Here is a 20,215-nt window from a genome sequence, read left to right as displayed (position 1 = left end):
TTTCGCATCTATAAAGGGAATGGTCACTGCGTTTCGCCCCGGAAGTGTAGCCCCAAGAGGCGGTCACTTGGGGCTGCACAGGAAGTCGCTGCCGCCTCCGGGGTCCCGGCGAGGTGGAATGCCCTGGGCTCAGTGCTCCCTCCTCATGCCTGCCTTGCACCGTACTGGGGATGCGGTGGGGATCACACACACACACACACACACACACACACACACACACACCCTCCACCTGCGGAACGCGCGACACACACACACACACACACACACACACACACACACCCTCCACCTGCGGAACGCGCGACACACACACACACACACACACACACCCTCCACCTGCGGAACGCGCGACACACACACACACACACACACACACCCTCCACCTGCGGAACGCGCGACACACACACACACACACACACACACACACACACCCTCCACCTGCGGAACGCGCGACACACACACATACACACACACACACACACACACACACACACCCTCCACCTGCGGAACGCGCGACACACACACACACACACACCCTCCACCTGCGGAACGCGCGGCTTCGTGAACCAGAAAATTATGCCTTTTCCAGGAAGCCTCCCTGTCTCCAGGCCTCGGCCACCTCCGAGGCAACCATTCCCATTCTTTGGATCTGAGACTTAAGCACAGCTCAAACCTCCCTCAGCCCCTTCCTGGCTGAACGACCTTGGGAAGGCCCTGGGCCTTTCTGAGCTTCAGACTAGTCTCCTCTCCTGTAAAAGTGGAGCTGATTATGCTTCCTTCACCGAGCTGGAGGTTCAAATAGCATGATCCCCTTAAATTTCTTAGCAGGGGGGTTGCTTCTTCCTCCATCGGAGGGGACTTTTTATCTGTTTAACAGGATCGAGGGGAGTCACTCTTCCAGGCCACCCTCCCTAGAAAGCTCCCCATCTCATCACGTCTCCTTTCCCACCTTCTTTTCTTCTTTTTTTTAAAAATTTTATTTATTTATGTATTTTTGGCGCACTGGGCCTTTGTTGCTGCGCGTGAGCTTTCTCTAGTTGCAGCGAGCGGGGGCTACTCTTCCTTGCTCGGGCTTCTCACTGCCATGGCTTCTCTTGTTGCAGAGCACAGGCTCTAGGTGCGTGGGCTACAGTAGTTGTGGCACGCAGGCTCAGTAGTTGTGGCTCATGGGCTTAGTTGCTCCACAGCATGTGGGATCTTCCCGGACCAGGGCTGGAACCCGTGTTCCCTGCATTGGCAGGCGGATTCTTAACTGCTGCGTCACCAGGGCAGTCCCCCACCTTATTTTCATATAGCATTTATCTCTATCTGAAATTCTATCGTCTATCAGTTTATTTGTTGATCATCTGTCTCCCCAAGTCTCTGAAAGGTCATGGACTGCAGGGCTCCCAGTTCACTGTGGTGCTTATACCTTCAGGGAACACTCTCCACTGCATGGACCAGTGCTGGAGGGCCTGGAATCCTGGGTTAGACCCAAGACCCAGAGCTTTTCTGGGGGCTGCAGCACCCCCTCCGTGTGCCCTTCTTTGCATTAGCATATCTGGTAGCCACGGGCCAGCCCCTGTCACTCAGGCTGAATCCTTGTTAAAGACCCCAGGCTTGTCCCCAGGAGACCCAGGGAGCAGGCAAGCCCCTCTCCAGCTGCCAGCCCCTCTGCCAGTCCCATCTCTGGGAGTCCTGGGCTCAGGTCCGAACGTCTAATTCACAATGACTTAAAAAATAATTTTTTAGGGACTTCCCTTGTGGCACAGTGGTTAAGAATCCACCTGCCAATGCAGAGGACACGGGTTTGAGCCCTGGTCTGGGAAGATCCCACATGCCGCGGAGCAGCTAAGCCCATGCGCCACAACTACTGAGCCTGAGCCCTAGAGCCCATGAGCCACAACTACTGAGCCTGTGTGCCGCAACTACTGAAGCCCATGCGCCTAGAGTCCGTGCACTGCAACGAAGAGTAGCCCCCGCTCGCCGCAACTAGAGAAAGCCTGTGTGCAGCAACAAAGACCCAACACAGCCAAAAACAAATAATAAATAAAATAAATAAATTTTAAAATAATAATTTTTAAATTCACAAACATGCTTTAATATAAAGTTAAGTACAGATAGCAGGTAAGAGCATCGACCATGGAGTCAGGGAATTTAAGGCTCTAACCCAACTCTGCCACACAGAAGCTGTGCAATCATGGGCAAGTTGCTTTATGTCTCTGGGCCTGTTTCCACATTTGTAAAATGAGGATAATAATAATAGTTCATTCCTCCTTGGGGTGTATGAGCAGTAAATGAGAAAGTGCATGTGAATAAAGGACAGGGTCAAGCACACAGTAGGAACTTACTCACTTTTTAATAATAGTAACACTCCCTCATGCATATAGTGTTTTGCAGTTCTTAAAGCACCTGCCTGGACCTAAAGGAGGCCCCTGGAGAAGACTCAGACCCAGGACCTCTGCACCCACCTGGGGGGGTCACAGGTTTGAGACCAGAGCACTTGGCAGAGGCTCGGTCCAGGAGGAAGCCCCCCAACCCCTGCCCAGGCTCTGGACTCCCCGGGTCCTGGCCGCACATCCAGGTGATAGCCAGCTTGAACAGCGCGCCCCCGTGTGACCTGTCACAGAAATAGCACCGCGGGCCCGCCAAGACCGCATTCACCACTCACCAGGGATGGGGCCACAAAATTGGACTAATGTGACTTTAGAAAGGCAAGGGACTTCCCTGGTGGCGCAGTGGTTAAGAATCCTCCTGCCAATGCTGGGGACACAGGTTCGAGCCCTGGTCCGGAAAGATCCCACATGCCGTGGAGCAACTAAGCCCGTGTGCCACAACTACTGAGCCTGCACTCTAGAACATGTGAGCCACAACTACTGAAGCCCACGCTTCTAAAGCCCGTGCTCTGCAACAAGAGAAGCCACCGCAATGAGAAGCCCGCGGACCACAACAAAGAGTAGCCCCTGCTCTCCACAACTAGAGGAAGCCCATGAGCAACAACGAAGACCCAATGCAGCCAAAAATAAATAAATAAGTAAGTAAATAAATTAACAAGAAAGAAAGAAAGACGAGGAAAAGACGGCCACATGTGCAAACATGGCTACCCTAACAGGAAAGAAGCGATTGTGATGGACACTTCTGGGGAGCTGGCTGTGTTCCATTTCTTGACCTCTGTGCTTTATAGGTACTTATTATACTGTATGTTTCTGTCTTGTGCACACTTTGCAATGGCATAAGTTTTGTTTGTTGGTTTTGGCCATGCTGCACGGCTTGTAGGATCTTAGTTCCCCAACCAGGGATTGAACCCGGGCCCATAGGCTGTGAAAGTGCTGAGTTTTAACAACTGGACCACCAGGGAAGTCCCTGGCATAGGTTTTTTTAAAAAAATAATCTGAGGGCTTCCCTGGTGGCGCAGTGGTTGAGAGTTCGCCTGCCGATGCAGGGGACACGGGTTCGTGCCCAGGAGCGGCTGGGCCCATGAGCCATGGCCGCTGAGCCTGCGCGTCTGGAGCCTGTGCTCCGCAACGGGAGAGGCCACAACAGTGAGAGGCCCGCGTACCACATTAAAAAAAAAAAAAAAAATCTGACAGGTAGGAGAGGGAGTTAATAGAAGTCAGCTTTGCACAGTGCATGTGCTTGGGAGTGACAGAGGTGTCCTAGAGGTGGCCAATACAGGGATCTGGGCTGAAGTCACCAGCACCTCCCCCTCTGCCCCCCCCACACACACACGCTGGGCTGCACCCTTGCTGCTCGCTTCCCACAGGAGGGCCTGCTCATGGGAGCACACTCACATGAGAGCACATGTGATGTGACTATGCCTGGGGCACCCACCTCCCCTGCACAGACCCACCCATGAACAAGACCCCTCTGTTCGAGCTGGGTCCCCTCAGCCAGGCACCCCAGCACAGCACCCCACAGGCCCACCTCCTGCCCCACCTGGCAGGTAGCCAAGACCTGGAGTCCTGGAGGCTGGACCTTTACTGGCTGCTGGGAAGGGCTCAGGGGTGGCCCCTGGCCTCAACCACTCCTGACAGCCGGGGGCAGCTGGGATGGTCCACTCAGGTTCCCTGGGGAGGGCTTTCCTGCCAGACCACCTGCTCTGCCCCATGGCCACAGGCACCGGCTCCCTGGCCCACTCACGGACGGTGACCAAGTGGCCTATGATTAGCCGACTGGGCGCTGGGTTCAGATGCAGATCGGGTTCACATACCAGCTCCATCTGGCTGGGAGCTTGAGCAGAAATCCCACTTTCCTGAGTCTGTTCACTCTCCTCTAAAATGGGGGAGCTACTTCTCACCCCATTTTGCAGATGGGGAAACAGAGGCAGAGAGAAGGGACTTGGCACAGATTTTACAACTAAGCAGCGGGGCTGGGATTCGAGGCCGGGCAGTACACAGGCCTCCGCCCTCTGCTCATCCACACACTTCTGGGCAGCAGCAGCCCCTGTTACCTCAGATGCCACTTCGCTGTCTGCCCACCTTGCGCCAGTCTAGGCCCAAGGTGTCTGCTTCAGACCTGGGATAGCTGAGGGCCCCCTGCACAGACCCAGACACACAGACACATGGCCCACCCTGCAGGGCGCCAGGGAAGCTTGGCCCAGGAGGAGGCAGGCGGGGAGACTAGGAGAGGCCTCGCAGGAGGTACAGTCTGGGCGCCTGCTTGGCCACTGCCAGAGGGAAAGCCAGTGCCCGCCACCACTGCCAGGCTGCCTGGGTGCTGGCATGGGCCTGTGAAAAATGCCAACCAGTCTGGGGCTTTGGGCCAGCTGACTCCGCTCAGGACTAGGGCCTGGCCCAGTTGGGCACCTCCGGCCCCTGCAATGCCACCACCCCGACCCCCGGCAAGGCCAGTCCCCTCAGCTTACCCCCAGCCCCACCCTGGCAGGACAGCCTGAGAGCACATGGACCACTTAGAGTGGGTTGAGAGAGCCCCTGATGGAGCTAGGTCCTGGGCTACCTTTTGCCCCTAGGTGTGAGGGGACATGGCCCAGCCTCCGAATAGAGGAGCAACTTTGAGGCGCCAGAGCTGGGAGCCCAGGGCAAGGTGACAGCTGGGGTGTCGGAAGTGCAAGTTGGAGGCCCAAGGAGCGCATCGCCTAAAATGGCACAGCCCGTGTCAGTAGGCTCCCTGCCAACTGCTCACAACAGCACCACCTGCCAGGGTGGGAATTTGGGGGAGGCCAGTTGAAGGGAGGCCAGGCACCTGCGGGTCAGACATCTTCTGAACATGCAGCTGTGCTAAAGGCCCCTCAAGCCACCCCCTCAGCCCTCTACCTGGGCTGGGGTCCAGGCCCCAACTCCTGGCATTTCCCAGGCCTACCTCTCTGGGTCTCCCGTGCTTGGCTCCCCACCAAGCCCCCTGCGCCCAGGCCCCAGCTCCAGGCTCATCCGCCCACCTGAGGAATGGAGAGTGCTTACTAACCTCCAGGTACCCTTTTTGCACTCCTGCCCCCACCGCACCCTAAGCAGCTCCCCCTCCCCCAGATTCTGTCCCTAAAGTTAGAGTCAGTGCAGATGGAGCAGAGCAGGAGATGGAGGTGAAGCTGGGAGGGACTTGTGCAGCAGGTGGACCCTGGCTGAGCCGTCAAGAAACAGCAGGGACTCTTGGACAGGCTGAACATGGGGTGACCCAACCCTGTGTGTCACCATCCTTCATGGAAGGGAGGCTCAGTCCCACTCTTGCAAGCCCAGACTCAGTTGGGGTCAAAGGGCTGTCTCCTGGTGTGATCACTGCGGTCTCCAGGGTTAGATGGGTTAATAGGCCAGCTCCTCTTGTGGACACGCCTGCCTGTGGGATACAGTGATACAGTCCTGATACAGTCTGCTACACTGTCCCCTGGCCACTTGCCTCTGTAATACTGTCTCCTTCCTGTAACATAGTAACTCATTCAGAGCCTCCCCTGCCAGCCACGCCCACATTTCTGGGCCTGGCTCACCCCCACCCCCACCCCCAGCTGTGTTTAGGCTGGGCCTGGGGTGCCTGCCTGCCCTCTCCAGCTGCTGGGGGGAGCAGCTGAGCCCTCCAGGCCTGGCGCCAGGGCCCCAGTCCCTGACAGGGGTGGAGGAGCCTGGGGGGCTAGGTGGGGGCCTGTCCCGGCTGTCAGCACCCATGATGGATGAGGGGTGAGCAGGGAAGAGGCCTGAGGGGGCGGGCGGGGGCTGCCCCCTGGGGTCTGCCAGCCCAGCGGAGCCTCTGCTACTCACAGTGGGGGGAAGTGGATGTGGGCCCCCACATAGCAGAGGTGTTTAAAGGCCCAAAACGTGGGTGTCCTCTCACTCTGCCCTCATCATGAGCACCTGGGCCTTCCCCTCCACCCTTTTCCTGCTCTGCTTGACTTCGGAAAGCCTGCAAGGCTGTGAGAGCAGGCAGCAGGGCTGCTGGCGGGTCTGGGCAGCTGAAGTTGGGGCTTGGAGTGTAGGTAGAGCATTGGGCCAGATGCTGGGGCTCCAGAGAGAAGGAGGGGAGGGTCTGTGAATCTGGGCTGGGCAGGGCTTTGGGAGACTGGGGGATAGATGCCTGGGGTCCCTGCCCTGAGTCAGGACCCCCCTTCCTCCCCTAGGGCTACCTCCATTGTCTCCTAGCCTGGGGAAAGGTAAGTGGATCCTCCAGGCTCTGGGGTCAAGGAAGAGGGCCTGGTCTTCCCCTCGCAGGGGTCTGGGAGTTCTCTGGGGGAGCACCCCAGATGTTCCCTGCTCTGGGATCCAGATCTGGGGCCCAGGAGAACACAGGGTCATCCGTGTCTTCCTGGCAGGTGACCTTGTTCACGTCAGCTCAAGTGTGAGAAACAGACAGCTCGCACCCTTGGAACTGAGTTGAGATGGGGCAGAATCTCAACCCTGGGTGTGACAACATCAGGGCTGGAGGAAGGCCTGGAGTTGGTTTTGCGGGGTGGGGGTGGGGCAGATTGCGACAGGAAAGGGGAAGGACATCGCTGGCAGTGACACAAGGCAAAGGCGTGGAGGTAGGACAGGAAGGGAGGAGACAAGGCGAGTTGGGGCGGGGCCAGGGGTGGGGTGTCCGGAAAGGTCTTCCCTCCAGGGACCTGTGGGGCCCTACAGGTGGGAGAGGGGCTTCCTCCTGAGACCTGACACACCTAAGCTGCAGGAGAGAGACTTCGGGGCTGGGGGACGAGGATGGGATTTCCAGGAAGGGAGGAGTTCAAGTAAGAATGGAGGCCAGAAGTGCAACTGCCCCTGGAAGAGGGTACAGGGGGATCTGCTCCCAGGGGTATGGCCCAGACGCCTCCCTCCACGCCAGGGACTCTTCCACTTCTCCTGCCCCTGCCACCAGTCTGCTCACCCTCCAGTGACCCCAGGGCACCTGAGGCCCAGAGACGGGGGTGTGCTCTCTTGCTTTGCAGGGAGCATCCAGATTCAGCTCTTTGCTGCCTCCTAAGTCACCCTCTCTTCCTGACCCCACAGGCTTAGGAGGCTTGAATGGCTATCCATCAGGTAAAGCTGGCTGAGGGGTGGCGGGCGGGGCAGTTCTGTGTCCTCGGAATAAGAGCAGGGCACCCAGCTCCTGGCCCCTCCTGCCCCCCAGGCTCAACTTCCCGTTTCCCCCACAGGCTATGGCCCCCCCAGTGGTCTAGGAGCAGGTAAGGCATGGGCAAATGGGATTTGGGTCTGGGGGAGACAGCCATCTCAGAAACACTTAAGGACCACACTGCTGCACTTTCCCCCCCCACCCCAGCCCTGGGTGGAGAAGCCCACCCACCACCCTTCCTGCAGGCCTTGTCCTTTCCCTCCTACATACCTCTCCCCTGCCCTAGGAATCCACCAAGGCGGTTCTGTTGTCTCACCATGTACACGCCTCGGGGGTACAACTCTTTCCTGTCCCTGCTTGTTCCCCGGTTGCCCACAGAACCCAACTCCAGGGCGGGCAAGCCCGGCTCACTGCAAGGCCCTGGGCCAGCTCAGAGCCAAAAGAAGGAAGGAAGGGGAGTGAGCTCCCAGGAGCCAGGGCCCCTCCTGTGTCCCCCACCCTTCTTGGGAAGAATGGACTGGAGCTGAGTTCCCACAGGCCCTGGCTCAGAATGGCTATGGGGTGGAGGGTGTCCTGGGTCTCTCACCGGCTCACTGGGTCTCCCCCAGGCTTCCGAGAGGGTGTTTAACCTCAGAAGCCAGGTGGGCCCTGCTTGGCCCTGGCTCTCTCTCTGTCTCCCCACCCTTCTCTCACACCCCTCACCTCTATCTCTTCTCCCAGGATTCCGCACTGGGCATGGGCTAGAAGCCCAGCCAGGTGAGTGGTGGAGCTGGGCATTGCCCATCCCCCTGCTCACTCCCAGGCCTCGGAGCAGAGGGCAGGATTTGTGAATGATTCCAGGGGGTGAAGGGACAGACAGAGAGCCTTCAAGTTTGCTGTTTCTGGTGCGGTCCAAGGGTCCTGCACCCTCACCCCAAACCCACCCAGTTCATGGCTTCCTCTCCCCACAGGTCCTCCAGCTCCCAATGGCTAGGGAACAGGTGGAGGTGGGGCCAGGATTCTAGGGGCACCCCTGACATGGGGTCTCCTGAGACCCTCAGTTGACCCCCATCCCCCTCTCAGGCATTGGAGGGGTCGTGAAACCCCAGAAGTCCGGTGAGCCTCGCCCTACCTGTCTCTCCTCATCTCTCTGCCCCTCTCCCTTACCCTCTCCTGCCCTGTGTCCCCAGGTGTCTCTCCAGAGTTTAGGAACGGGAATGGGCTGGGAGTCAGGGCCTTCCCAGGTGCTGCCACCCAGCCAGGTGAGGAGGTTCCGGGAAAAAGATGGGTTTGGATATGAGGGGTGGGGAGGATACCACTGGGTCTTCCCCCAGGCTCCCTCAGGGCACAACTGGTGACTCACTGGAGGCAAAGGGAAAGACCAAAACTGTTCCAGTTGTCTGGTTTGGGGAATGGAGACCAAGGGCACCCCTGCTCCACCCCTACCTCAGCTGGGACCACAAATGCCCCCACCTTAGCCCTCAGCTCATGGAACCCCAGGAAGAGGCTGGTTCCCTGGGGTGCCCTCATCTACTGCATCTCTCTCCCCAGGCTTTTGAAGGGGGGTGAAACCCCAGAAGCCAGGTGAGACCTGCTCCATGACCGCCCCTCTGCCCACCTCTCCATCTACCTGCCCTTTGAAGCCCCAGCCCCTCCCCCCATCCTTCCCTCTGGCTCTGTCTCCCCAGGATATGGAAATGGGCTGGGAGCTGGTGACTTCCCAGGGCCGGGAGCCCAGGCAGGTGAGGGCACCTGGGGCACCACCCTGTGGTCCAGGGAGGGGGAAGGCGTGAACAGAGCTGGAATCAGGGAACCCAGAGAGAGTTGCGTTCTGGGGGGAGGGCAGGGGCTCAGCCTGGGAGGAGGCATGAAACCTCCGAAGCCAGGTGAGCCCTGCCCTGCCCATCTTGGCACTCTCCCCACCCATTTCTATCCTGGCCCCTTCTGCCTGCTCCAACCTGCCAGCCCACAGCCAACAGTGCCACCTCTGTGTCCCCAGGATTTGGGAGCAGAAATGGATTCAGCATTGGTGCTTTTCCAGCCAGGGGGCTGCAGGGAGGGGCAGGCAAGCGGGGTTCAGGGTCCTGGCCCACACTCTTAGGAGAGGGGCTGGTAGGGGTCAGTGTCAATCTCTCTGTCACTCCCCAGGGCTGGGAGGGGGCATAAGACCTCAGAAACCAGGTGCGGGGGAGACCTCTCACCCTGTCCCCAGCCCTGCCACTCTGCCACCCTCCCAGGGACTGCTCCCTTCATTAGCCGCTGCTGCCACTCCTCTGGCTTGAGCTGTGGTCTTGGAGAGGCTCTTCCAGACTTCCAGTTCCCTCTCTGGGCATGCTCCAGGGGAATAACTTTTGGGGGGCACAAAGGTTGTGGGGTGAGGACACCACAGGAGGTGTGGGCCCACCCAGCACTGGCTGGGCTCCAGCCTCTACCCTCCTCCTCTCCACAGGCCCCATGGCTCAGAATGGCCAGGGACCAGGTAGGGGAGGGGTGGGAGGAGCTGGAGGCACATGCTTGGGTTCGGGGTTCACAGGAGCTCTAGGCTCCCTCACCGAGTCTCCGTCTCTTTCTCAGGAATTGGAGGGAGCGTGAAACCTCAAAAGCCTGGTGAGCCCCACCCTGTCCCTATGTCCCTGTCCTCTGCCCCCCATCGTCCCTCCACCCCCACCCCTGCTCCCCTTACTCACTCCTGCTCTGTCTCCCCAGGACAGGACTCAGCAGCAGGAATGGGCTAGGAGCTGGGGCCTTCCCAGGAGTTGGAGCCCAGCCAGGTGAGGGCACCTGGGGTCCTAGAAAGGAGGGAGGGGGAGGGCAGAAACTTGATTTCTTGGGGGAGAATAAGGGCTGGGAGGGGTCCACATTGCATGTGGCTCAGTTCTTCTTTCCCCAGGCTTAGGAGGGGGCATGAAACCTCAGAAACCAGGTGAGACAGAGACCCTGCCCTTCCGTCCCACCATCTTAATTCTGTCCCTGTCCATCCCTGTCCTTGTCCCCATCCCAAGTCCTCCCCCAATCCACTGCTCACATATGGCTTTTCCTCTCCAGGACAGGGCATGGGCCATGGCCTGGGGGCCCAGCCCGGTGAGGGTGGCTAGGGCCCAGGCTGCTGGGGGAGGGAGAGATCACTGCTGGCCACCACTCTGGGCTCCTAACAGGGGGCCTCTTAGAGGCTCACTCATTCCACCAACTTTCCCAAGTGCCTGCCTGAGCCCGACCTTGGCTGCACACTGCAGACCGAGCCGGTCAACCCTGACCTGGCTGCAGACCCGCTGGGCCCAGTGCCCAAGCCAGGACCCCCAGGTGCTGTTGCAGGCTGTGGTCAGGACTGGGGGACAATCCACCAGAGGTGGAAAGCCAGAGGACACAGCCCGAGGCTGGAGGCCTGGGGGGACTTGAACCTGGCAGTGGGACACACCTTTGTGGTTTTAAGCAGGGAGCAAAAGACCTTGTCTACCTGGAGTAGGCAGGGGTTGGAGAACTTGGGGAGAAGTCTGCTGGCGTTTCTGGGTGGGAGGTGGGCTTGGGTCCTGGCATCCAGAGAGGGAGCAGGGAGGAGCGAGGATGTTAAGACCCCAGGAATCTTCTGGGCCAGAGAGATGGAGGAAGGCTGGATCTGGGATCCCATCTCTCAACCGCCTCAGTCTCCCCAGCCCTTTTCCTATCACAGGTCCCCCCAGTGAGCTCCCCACCCCTCTTGTGAACCTAGCTAGGTTGAATGGAGGGATGTTGAAGGGGAGGGCAGGGGTCTGGGTAGGCGGGGAGGCTGGGGCTCACTCTCACTTCAGTGCCATCCAGATTTCCTGTGTCACACCCACCCCCCCATAGGTCTCATAGCTCTAAATGGCTTTGGACCAGGTAGAGAGGGGACCAGGGCTGAGTTGGGGGGGCGGAGACCCAAAGGTGGGGGTTTCTGGAAAGGAAAACGCCAGAAGCTAGGTGAGCCATGCTCTGCTCTGTTGGGCTCTGTCTGTCATCTCTGCATCTGTGCTCCTGATCTCTCAGGAGTCCTGAGACTCCTGATCTCGTCTGAGTCCCTGATCTCTCCTCAGGCCTCTTGCTCTGTCTCCCCAGGGTTTGGGACCGGGAATGGAGCCCAGCCGGGTGCGACCCCAGAGCTCTACCACCCACCGAGGGGGTGGCTGATGCAGGGGTGGAGGTGCTGTCCCTAGCTCTGAGGGGACGGGGATCCGGGTGGACTCACTGGACAGTCTCCTTCTCTTCCCCAGGCCTCTGAGAACTGAAATCTCAGAAGCCAGGTGAGACCCGCCCTCCCATCTGGCGTCACACAACAAATACTCCTTCAACAAACATCCCCAGGGCAGCCCAGCCAGGTGGGGTGGCAGGCCTTCCCGAGCCTGGGCAGCAGGAGGAGGCAGGCAGGAAAGAAGCGTGAATGTAACGGGGTCATATTCTGGGGAGGTGGAGGCAGAGGCGGGGGCCCGCTGGCCGTGCCCCACTGAAAATCTTGAGCTGGGGCATCTGAGAGAGGACCAGAGAGGGTACAGGCTCTGGAAATGGCTGGGGACCAAGGAGGCGGGAGCTCATGCCCAGAGCAGAGCATGTGGTTGGTAAGGGGACGTCAAGGTGTCCACCTTCCTGGCTGGTTGGTGTGGGTGGTGGTGGTGACACCAACCAGACGGGACTCAGGCAGCTGGGATGGCGTTCAGGCTCCACAGGGAGGCTGGACCCCAGGAGGAGGCCGAGGGCCCGGCTGGGGGTGGGGTGGGGGGGGAGAGCTAAAGGACCTTTCTTTGTGCAGGGGCCTCAGAGAGGCTGTACCCAGAGCCCCTGTCTCCTGCCCCCAGGCCCTGCAGCTCAAAATGGCTATGTAGCAGGCAGGGGTGGGCCTGCCTGGAGATGCTAGGGAGGTCCAGGGATGGGGCCAGGAGCCCTAACCTGCCCCCCGTCTCTCCACCAGGCTTCGGAGCTAGTGTGAGACTCCAGAAGCCAAGTGAGCCTTGTCCGGGCATGTCTCTCCACCTCCCTGCAAACCCTAATCTCCCCTCCCCCTATTCACACACCCGTCTCCATCTGTCCCCCCAGGATTTGGGAATAGCTACAGGCTGGGAGCCCAGCCAGGTGAGACTGGTGGGCTCTGGGGTGTGGTCCACATCTAGGCATTCTCTCCCATCTCCCAGGCCTTCAAGAGGCAGGACTGGTGAAGGATTAAGAGGGGGTCGGGGAGAGCCTCCAGGGTTCTGGCTTGGCTCTGTACGGGGGATCACAAATCCTTGCCTCTAACTTAGCCAGGGTCCCCAACCCCCTGCTCATCCCTCCATCCCTCACAGGCCCCCCAGCTCAGAACTGAGGGGTTGGGAGAAGCTGGAGGCTGGGCGAGGAGGAGAGAGGAGGGGGCAAGGTGGTCCCCACCCAGACTCTGTTCTGAGGGTCCTCTCCTGGGCTCCTTGGAGAGGGCAGAGTTGGTAATGGAATGCAGCAGAGGAGGCTCCAAGTTTTCTGGTCCCTAAACTGGGAGGAAAGGGAAGCCCAGTTTCTGGCCTCCTGTGTTCCTCAACCCCTCCCCACCCCCTGCACCTCCTGCCCATGCCCACAGGGTCTGCGGTTCCCATGCTACGGACCAGGTACAGGAGTGGGTGCTGGGGGCAGATGCCAGGGTTCTGGAGGAGAGGCTCAGAGGGGGGTCATGGGTCCCTTACCTGCTCCCATCTCTTTCTTCTCCAGGCATTGCTGAGGCCATGAAGCCTCAGAAGCCAGGTAAACCCTCACTTTCTCTCTTACCACCCTGTGATATTGTGATTTATAAGAAGAAATATGTATGTTTAATCTTCCTCACATTCCTGGCACTGTGCTCCTGAAAGCGTTGGAATTTCCTGGAGAGAGGAGAGAGAGAGAGAGAGAGAGAGAGAGAGAGAGAGAGAGAGAGAGAGAGAGAGGGAGGGAGGCAGGGAGGGAGGGAGGGAGGGAGGGAGAGAGAGAGAGAGAGAGAGAGAGAGAGAGAAGGCGGGAGGGAGGAGGGAGGGAGGGAGGGAGGGAGAGAGAGAGAGAAGGAGGGAGGGAGGGAGAGGGATTTGTCTTCTGTTATGTTAATGAGGTGACTTTTGGAAAGCCCCTAGGTCATCTGAGGGTGGGGGCTGGTTGCCAGGAAAAGCAACCATGTGATTGGAAGGTTGGAACTTTCAGTCCCACTCCATGACCTCCACGGAGGGGAGAGGGGCTGGAGGTCAGTCACCACTGGTCAATGATTTAATCAATCATGCCTATGTAATGAAGCCTCCATAAAACCCCAAAAGAACAGGATTTGGAGAACTTCTGGGCTGGTGAACACCTGGAAGTGCTGGGAGGGTGGCTCTTTGTGCCTTCCCACGTGCCTTGTCCCTTGCATCTCTTTTAACTGGCTGTTCCTGAGTTATATCCTTTTATAATAAATCGATTATCTAGTAAGTAAAATGTTTCCCTGAGTTCTGTGAGCCGCTCTAGCAAATTAATCAAACCCAAGGAGGAGGGGGTGGTGGGAATCTCTGATCTACAACCAGTTGGTCAGAAGCACAGGTGACAACTTAGACTGGAAATTGGTGCTTGAAATGTGGGATGGGGGTGGGGGGAGAAGTCTGAGCCTTTGACCTGTGGGATCTGATGCTGTCTCCAGGTAGACAGTGTCGGACTTGAATTAAATTGTAGGACACCCAGATGGTGTCTGAGAATTGCTTGGTGGTGTTGGAAAAACCCCAGAATTGGACTTGGTGTCAGAATTGGACCCCCCACTTCTCTTACCCCCAGAAACTGTCTACTGCCCCCACTTTATTCTTCCTCATAACCCCCCACTCTGTCTCCCCAGTTTATAGGAATGGGCTGGGAGTTGGAGCCTTCCCAGGTGAAGGGCCCCAGCCAGGTGAGGGGGGCAGGGTCAGGCCCTGCAGTTCCGGGAGGTGGGGAAGAGGGGGCACAGGGCACACTGGGCAAAGAGGAAGAGAAGGGGCAGGGTGGGGTCCACCTGTCACTCAGCCTCTGTCTGTCTCTCCCCAGGCCTGGGAGGGGGCTTGAGCCCTCCGAAGCCAGGTGAGTCCATCCCTGCCTCCCTTCTGCCCCTTCTGAAGTCTCCCCCACCCAGCCCCTGCCCTCATGCCCACACTTCCTCCCAGCATACATATCAGGGAATGGGCTGCAGCTCCCTCCAGGTGAGCTCAGTGGTGGCCTCAGTAGGGGAGACAGAGGGCTCCTTTCTGGGGAAGGGCTGGTCGGGTCTGAGGCAGCCTCTGTCTCTCCTGCAGGTCTGGGAGGGGGTTTGAAACCTCAGAAACCAGGTGAGCCAGAGCCCTCCCCATCCCTGTCCTGCACCTCCTCCTGCTGTCCTTCCAGAACCCCCCTGCCCAATACTGTCCCTCACATCCCTGCTTTTCCTCTCCAGGATATGGCAATGGCAATGGGCTGGGGGCCCAGCCAGGTGAGGGGGCAGGGAACAGAGGGAAGTGGGGGGATATTGGAAGGTGGAGGGCAAGGTGGGCAATAGCAGGAACCACATCAGGTGGCTGAGTCACCTTGTCCCCAGAGCAGATTGTGGCCCGTGGGAGCTGGGCTTTTTCTGGCCTGGCCACTCTCTCCCGTGGAAGGTGTGTCTGCCCTAGAAGCCACCACAGGCGGATGGCTTGGCCATGTGGAGGCCAGGAGGGCAGCCTGGGGGCAGCACTGGCCTGGGCTCACTGCCCCCTCCCTTCCTCCCCATCTAGGTCCCTGCAGTGGTGGGGTCCCTCCGTGGCTTCTTGCCAGGCCTCCCACTCCAGGGATCCCTTCAGATAAAGCAGGTGGCTGGGGCCTGAAATCCCAGCCCCCTCCCCCAGTGCAGAACGGCAAGTTCCCAGGTCAGTGCGGATAAGGGACCTGAGGGGCCCTGGCGGGTACCTGGTCCCAGGAGGGGCTGGGCCTGGCTGGGCCACTCAGAATCCCCCAGGCCTGATCTCCAGCAAGTCAGTGAGGAAAAGCCTGAACTCTGGCCCTGAGACCCCACATGACCCCCAATATGACAGCTCCCCCAGCCCCTTCCCCCATGGCAGTCTGCGACATTCCACACCTGCCCCACCCTGGGCTCACTCCTGTCCCCTGGCTTTCCTTCTAGTTCCTACTCCAGCCATCCAGTGGGGGCCGAAACCTCAGGAAGCAGGTGTGCATCTGCCTTCCCTGCCCCACCCCATGCCAGATCAGATCATTCCTCCATCTCCCTTGTTCCCTGGGTCATCTCAGGTGTTCAGGCACTTTAAGGGCCAGGAAGTCCCTCTCCGAGTCTACCCTTGGTATCTCTTGCTGCTTTCATATCTCATTTCTTCTGGTTCCATTCCCTGTGGATGAGGAGAGTCCCTTACTCCTCAGAGTCTGGAAGGTCCATACTGGACCCCCAAGGAGTTTGGGAAAGTCTGGGTCCTCCCTGCTCATCTCCATTCCCCTCACAGGGTACCAGCCTCCGAATGGCTACAGACCAGGAGCAGAACTGGGTGAGGAGGCCCTTCGCCTGAGTTCTCCCTCCTCTCCCCTCCAACAGCGCAGGAAGCAGGGAGGCGAAACCGGCTATCTCTGACCCCTGTTTCCTCTCCCCCAGGCTTTGGTGGTGGCCTCAAGCCCCAGAAAGTCGGTGAGCCCCCGGGTCCCCATCTTGGGCATGAGCTATGTCTCCCTCACAGTGAGTGCTCCTTGTCTGTCTGTCAGTCTCCGTCCTTATCCACCCAGCGATTATGTACTATGCACTGGACCACAGTGGTGGCCAGAGCCAGGGGGATCCTGTCTCAGGTGAGGGCAGAGTGACAGACTCAGCAGGCAGAAAGGGAAGTGCCCAGAGGGAGGGAGGGACAGCTTCCAGAAGGTGGGCTCCACTGGGTTAGCTGGATGATGGTGGGGGATTGTGGGAGGTCCTCTCTAGGCTGCCTCTGAGTCAGTCTGTCTGTCTGCCCCTCCCTGTCCATGAGCAGGTCACCCTGGCCCCCCCCAGTGCTGCCCCCGCCCCATTCCAACCAGCCCCTCTCCCACCGCTGTCCTACAGGTTTTGGTTACAGGAATGGTGGTCTGGGATCCGGGGTCTTCCCTGAGGCCCGCGCACAGCCAGGTGCCTGGGGCTGCTGGGTAGGGTGGGGTGGGGGTTTCTGGGCTCAGGGGCTGCTCCTGCCTCTGACCTTCCCTTTCTTCCTCCAGGGTTCCCTGGGACTGATGGCTTTTGGAATGGTGAGTTGGACCCAGGGGACACCGTGCAGGGGGTGGGGGAAGGGATGTCCAGGGGCGGGGCAGGAGTCAGCCTGGTCTCTTGCAGGGTATGAGAGGGCAGCAGTTGTGCGCCCCAATGTGGCTGCTCCAGCCCCTGGAGGAAATGGTAAGAAATGTTGGGGGAGCAGAGGGAACCCTAGCAAGGGTGGCGGGGACCAGGCCGAGTGGGTGAGGGACTCTGAGACCCTGGAAGGACTGGGGCATCCTGAATGTACAACTCCAGTGGGCAGGAGTCCCAAGCCGGCTCTCCTCCTTCAGGTCAGGCCGGGGCCCCGAGGGGCTCTCCCTGGCCCTCCCTCCAGCCCTGGGGGGCCAACTTGAGGCCTAGATATGGGGCCAGAGGTGCATATCCAGAGGTCAGGAGCCAGCCAGGTAATGGGGTGTGTGGGAACGGGTCATCAGGGGTCGGGTAGCTGTGGAGAACTGGGCTCTGGGCCCTGGGGCTAGCCGTACAGCCCACCTTATAGCCCTGCAGAGATGGAGGGAGGGCACTCCTGGTGGAGGGAGTAGCAGGGGGACAGGAGGGACTCAGTGTTCTCACCTCTGCCCCTCCCCCCAGGGCCTTATGGGCAGCTGAGGCCAGAGCTGGGCCCTGGGCCCTTAGGTGAGTGGGGGTCTCCCAGGGCCTGGGGTAAAGCTGGGGTGGGCAGGAGGACTGCGAAGTCGTCTGGTGACTGGGGTGCCCTGGCTTGTCTGTGTGCCTTAGGGGGCCCTGAGGTGAAGCGAGGCAGCAATGGCCTGATGGGAAATGGCTATGGAGGTGAGAGGGAATGCAGGGCCCCTGCCCCCACTCATCCCATGCCACCATCGTTGCCCCTCCAGGCTGCACTGGGGGACACCCCCAGCCCTCGGGGGGGACATATAGCCAGCTCTCAGGCTACCTGTGTGTGTCTGCTGGGTGACTGGCCTCAGAGGCCAGGGGAGGGAGAGGACTCATGTCCCCCAGGAGGTAAGGAGGGAGACAGGGCTCACCACGGCCCTGCTCTGCCTCTTCCCAGGCTGCTGCCCTCTTGGGAAATGCTGAGCTCCAGAGCAGATTTACTGCCCACTCTGAGCTCCTCTGTATCAGAGCCTGGTCTGCCTGGCGAGGCTGGCCAGACCCTCGGGCTTGGCCTCTGGCCTGGGGTCTCCTGTGGGCTGGAACTATCAATAAAGGCAATGTGCTTCCCTGTTTGCCTCTGTGGGCTGTGTGCAGGGGATCACTGTCTGGGTTGGGGGCCAGCTGGGGGCCCCTTATTCATTCCTTCAACAAACATCAACACAGCTGTGTGCCAGGGGCTGTGCTCCAGATGGGAGAGATGTGAGAACTCAGGCCTGCCCTTGGGGAGGGGGGCATCACGTGGTCACAATCTGGCGATGGAGCCATGTCCAAGTTAGGGGACTTGTGCGTCATTTGTGTTTTAATTTATAATTAACTTATTAAAATGATCCAACTAAAAATCTCATTTTCCTTAAGCCATTATACTTGCTTCCAGACCTCATTTTATTGATTGACCTTATAATGTGGATGTAAAACTCACTTCACATTCTTTGATTAGTACTCAATTAGATTATAAATTTGACAGATCAGCTTCTCCCTAAATATTTAGCATGCTTTACAAGCCTGATTAATTCAATTCCCTTAGACACTTCAAATAATTACACACATAATCTACTTGATCTCTTAACAGGGTGAGGGAGTGGCGTACGTGTGTACAAATCCAACCAGCAACTTCTTCCTAAGCACTTAAGGGGCTTTTGGAAATGAGCCCCTCTTGGAAATGAATAAATTAGACATTTAATATCTCAGATTACTGAACACTTTCAAACATTTTAAAAAGCCAGTTACTAATCCAATGTCAATAATCAGTGCTACTGGATTGCTTCGTTTTCTCATCCCGTGATTATAAGTTTAATCACCCAGAAATGTGGAAGCAAATTACTCTCCTAGGCTGGGTCCAGAATGGAGGTTGCACAATTGGGGATTGATCTGCTATTCTGAACTTTGACCAAGGGCTTGGCTAGTCCTGGAACCAGTCTCTTTGAGACTCTGTTCTGAGCTGTGCCTTCCCAAGCCTACACCTTTTGCAATCTGGTGAAGTTTTGTCTTAACTGAAGAATTCCAGCTGAATAGAGTTGAGGGGATTTGGCACCCTATGAGGAACTCAGCTTGTCTTTCTGTGGCCTGATTTAGGATAACAAGTGTAGACCAAAATCTGACTGCAGTATGCACAAGGTTTTGGGTTGAACAACCTTGAGGAGTATAAATGTATAAACATTATTGGAATTCCAGACTGATTTCTCTTAGCCTACCTCATTTAATTTGCTCTATTTGAGAATCATTATAGACTTTTGTTTTTTCACAGAAGTATTGATTCTTTAAAAATATAATCTTGGGCTTCCCTGGTGGCGCAGTGGTTGAGAGTCCGCCTGCCAATGCAGAGGACACGGGTTCAAGCCCTGTTCTGAAAGATCCCACATGCCGCGAGCGGCTAGACTCATGTGCCACAGCTGTTGAGCCTGTGCTCTGGAGCCCGTGAGCCACAACTGCTGAGCCCACATGCTGCAACTGCTGAAGCCCGTGCGCCTGGAGCCCGTGTTCCACAGCAAGAGGGGCCACAGCGGTGGGAGGCCCGCGCACCACAACGAAGCGTAGCCCCTGCTCTCCACAGCTGGAGAGGGCCTGTGGACAGCAATGAAGACCCAACACAGCCAAAAATAAATTAAATAAATAAATTTATTAAAAATAAATAAATCCTGGATGTCATTTTTTTTTTTGTCATTTCTTTAAAAAAAAAAAATCATCTTGTGTTTCTCTGACCTGAGGTGTGGAATAACCCACATCGTCTCTTTACTGGAGAACAGGATTAAGAGGAGCGTTTGGGCACAGGGGCCACAGAGAAGAGGGTCTCAGTGAGGGCAGTGGATGATAGATATCCTTTCTAACCCACTGAGAAATGTTCTAATATTGTTTTTTTTTTAATTAATTTATTTTATTTTTGGCCGCACTGGGTATTCATTGTTGCATCCGGGCTTTCTCTAGTTGCAGCAAATGGGGGCTACTCTTTGTTGTGGTGCTCGGCGTCTCATTGCGGTGGCTTCTCTTGTTGCGGAGCAAGGGCTCTAGGCGCGCCAGCTTCAGTAATTGTGGGTAGTTGTGGCTTGCGTGCTCTAGAGAGCAGGCTCAGTAGTTGTGGTGCCCGGGCTTAGTTGCTCCGCGACATGTGGGATCTTCCTGGACCAGGACTCTAACCCGTGTCCCCTATATGCACAGGCAGATTCTTAATCACTGTGCCACAAGGGAAGGCCTCTAATATTGTTTGTTTTTTTAAAAAATAAATTTATTTATTTATTTTTGGCTGCATTGGGTCTTTGTTGCTGTGCATGGGCTTTCTCTAGTTGTGGCAAGCAGGGGCTACTCTTTGTTCCGGTGCACAGGCTTCTCATTGTGGTGGCTTCTCTTGTTGTGGAGCACAGGCTCTAGGGGCACGGGCTTCAGTAGCTGTGGCACACGGGCTCAGTAGTTGTGGCTCGCGGGCTCTAGAGGGCAGGCTCAGTAGCTGTGGCGCAGGGGCTTATTTGCTCCGTGGCA

General features: G+C 57.7%; 1 protein-coding gene across 4 annotated transcripts; it reads left to right on the top strand.

Moving 5' to 3' along the window:
- Positions 1 to 7,003: 7,003 nt before the first annotated feature.
- GREP1 (glycine rich extracellular protein 1) lies at positions 7,004 to 19,358 on the top strand. 4 transcript variants are annotated; one of them, XM_073792399.1, is made up of 19 exons: positions 7,004 to 7,138; positions 7,398 to 7,427; positions 7,544 to 7,573; positions 8,992 to 9,024; positions 10,015 to 10,047; positions 10,147 to 10,211; positions 10,331 to 10,363; positions 13,123 to 13,155; positions 14,237 to 14,290; positions 14,425 to 14,457; positions 14,670 to 14,842; positions 15,512 to 15,556; positions 15,843 to 15,884; positions 15,989 to 16,069; positions 16,427 to 16,489; positions 16,576 to 16,605; positions 16,691 to 16,750; positions 17,204 to 17,248; positions 18,990 to 19,358. In XM_073792399.1, exons 1-18 carry the CDS (start codon positions 7,110 to 7,112, stop codon positions 17,219 to 17,221), a joined length of 885 nt encoding a protein of 294 aa, XP_073648500.1. In that variant the 5' UTR covers positions 7,004 to 7,109; the 3' UTR covers positions 17,222 to 17,248; positions 18,990 to 19,358. The 4 variants fall into 4 exon arrangements, 3 of the variants coding, with proteins under 3 accessions (XP_073648500.1, XP_073648497.1, XP_073648498.1); XM_073792396.1 differs by lacking the exon at positions 18,990 to 19,358 and adding exons at positions 8,412 to 8,702; positions 16,903 to 17,016 and having other exon boundaries at positions 7,007 to 7,427; positions 8,992 to 9,182; positions 15,512 to 15,884; positions 17,204 to 18,980; XM_073792397.1 differs by lacking the exons at positions 10,331 to 10,363; positions 18,990 to 19,358 and adding exons at positions 8,412 to 8,702; positions 16,903 to 17,016 and having other exon boundaries at positions 7,007 to 7,427; positions 8,992 to 9,182; positions 15,512 to 15,884; positions 17,204 to 18,980.
- Positions 19,359 to 20,215: the final 857 nt, after the last annotated feature.

Source organism: Tursiops truncatus, chromosome 15 (assembly GCF_011762595.2).
Source record: "Tursiops truncatus isolate mTurTru1 chromosome 15, mTurTru1.mat.Y, whole genome shotgun sequence".
NCBI classification, from domain to species: Eukaryota; Metazoa; Chordata; class Mammalia; order Artiodactyla; family Delphinidae; genus Tursiops; species Tursiops truncatus.
This window is presented reverse-complemented; position numbering and strand designations above follow the sequence as displayed.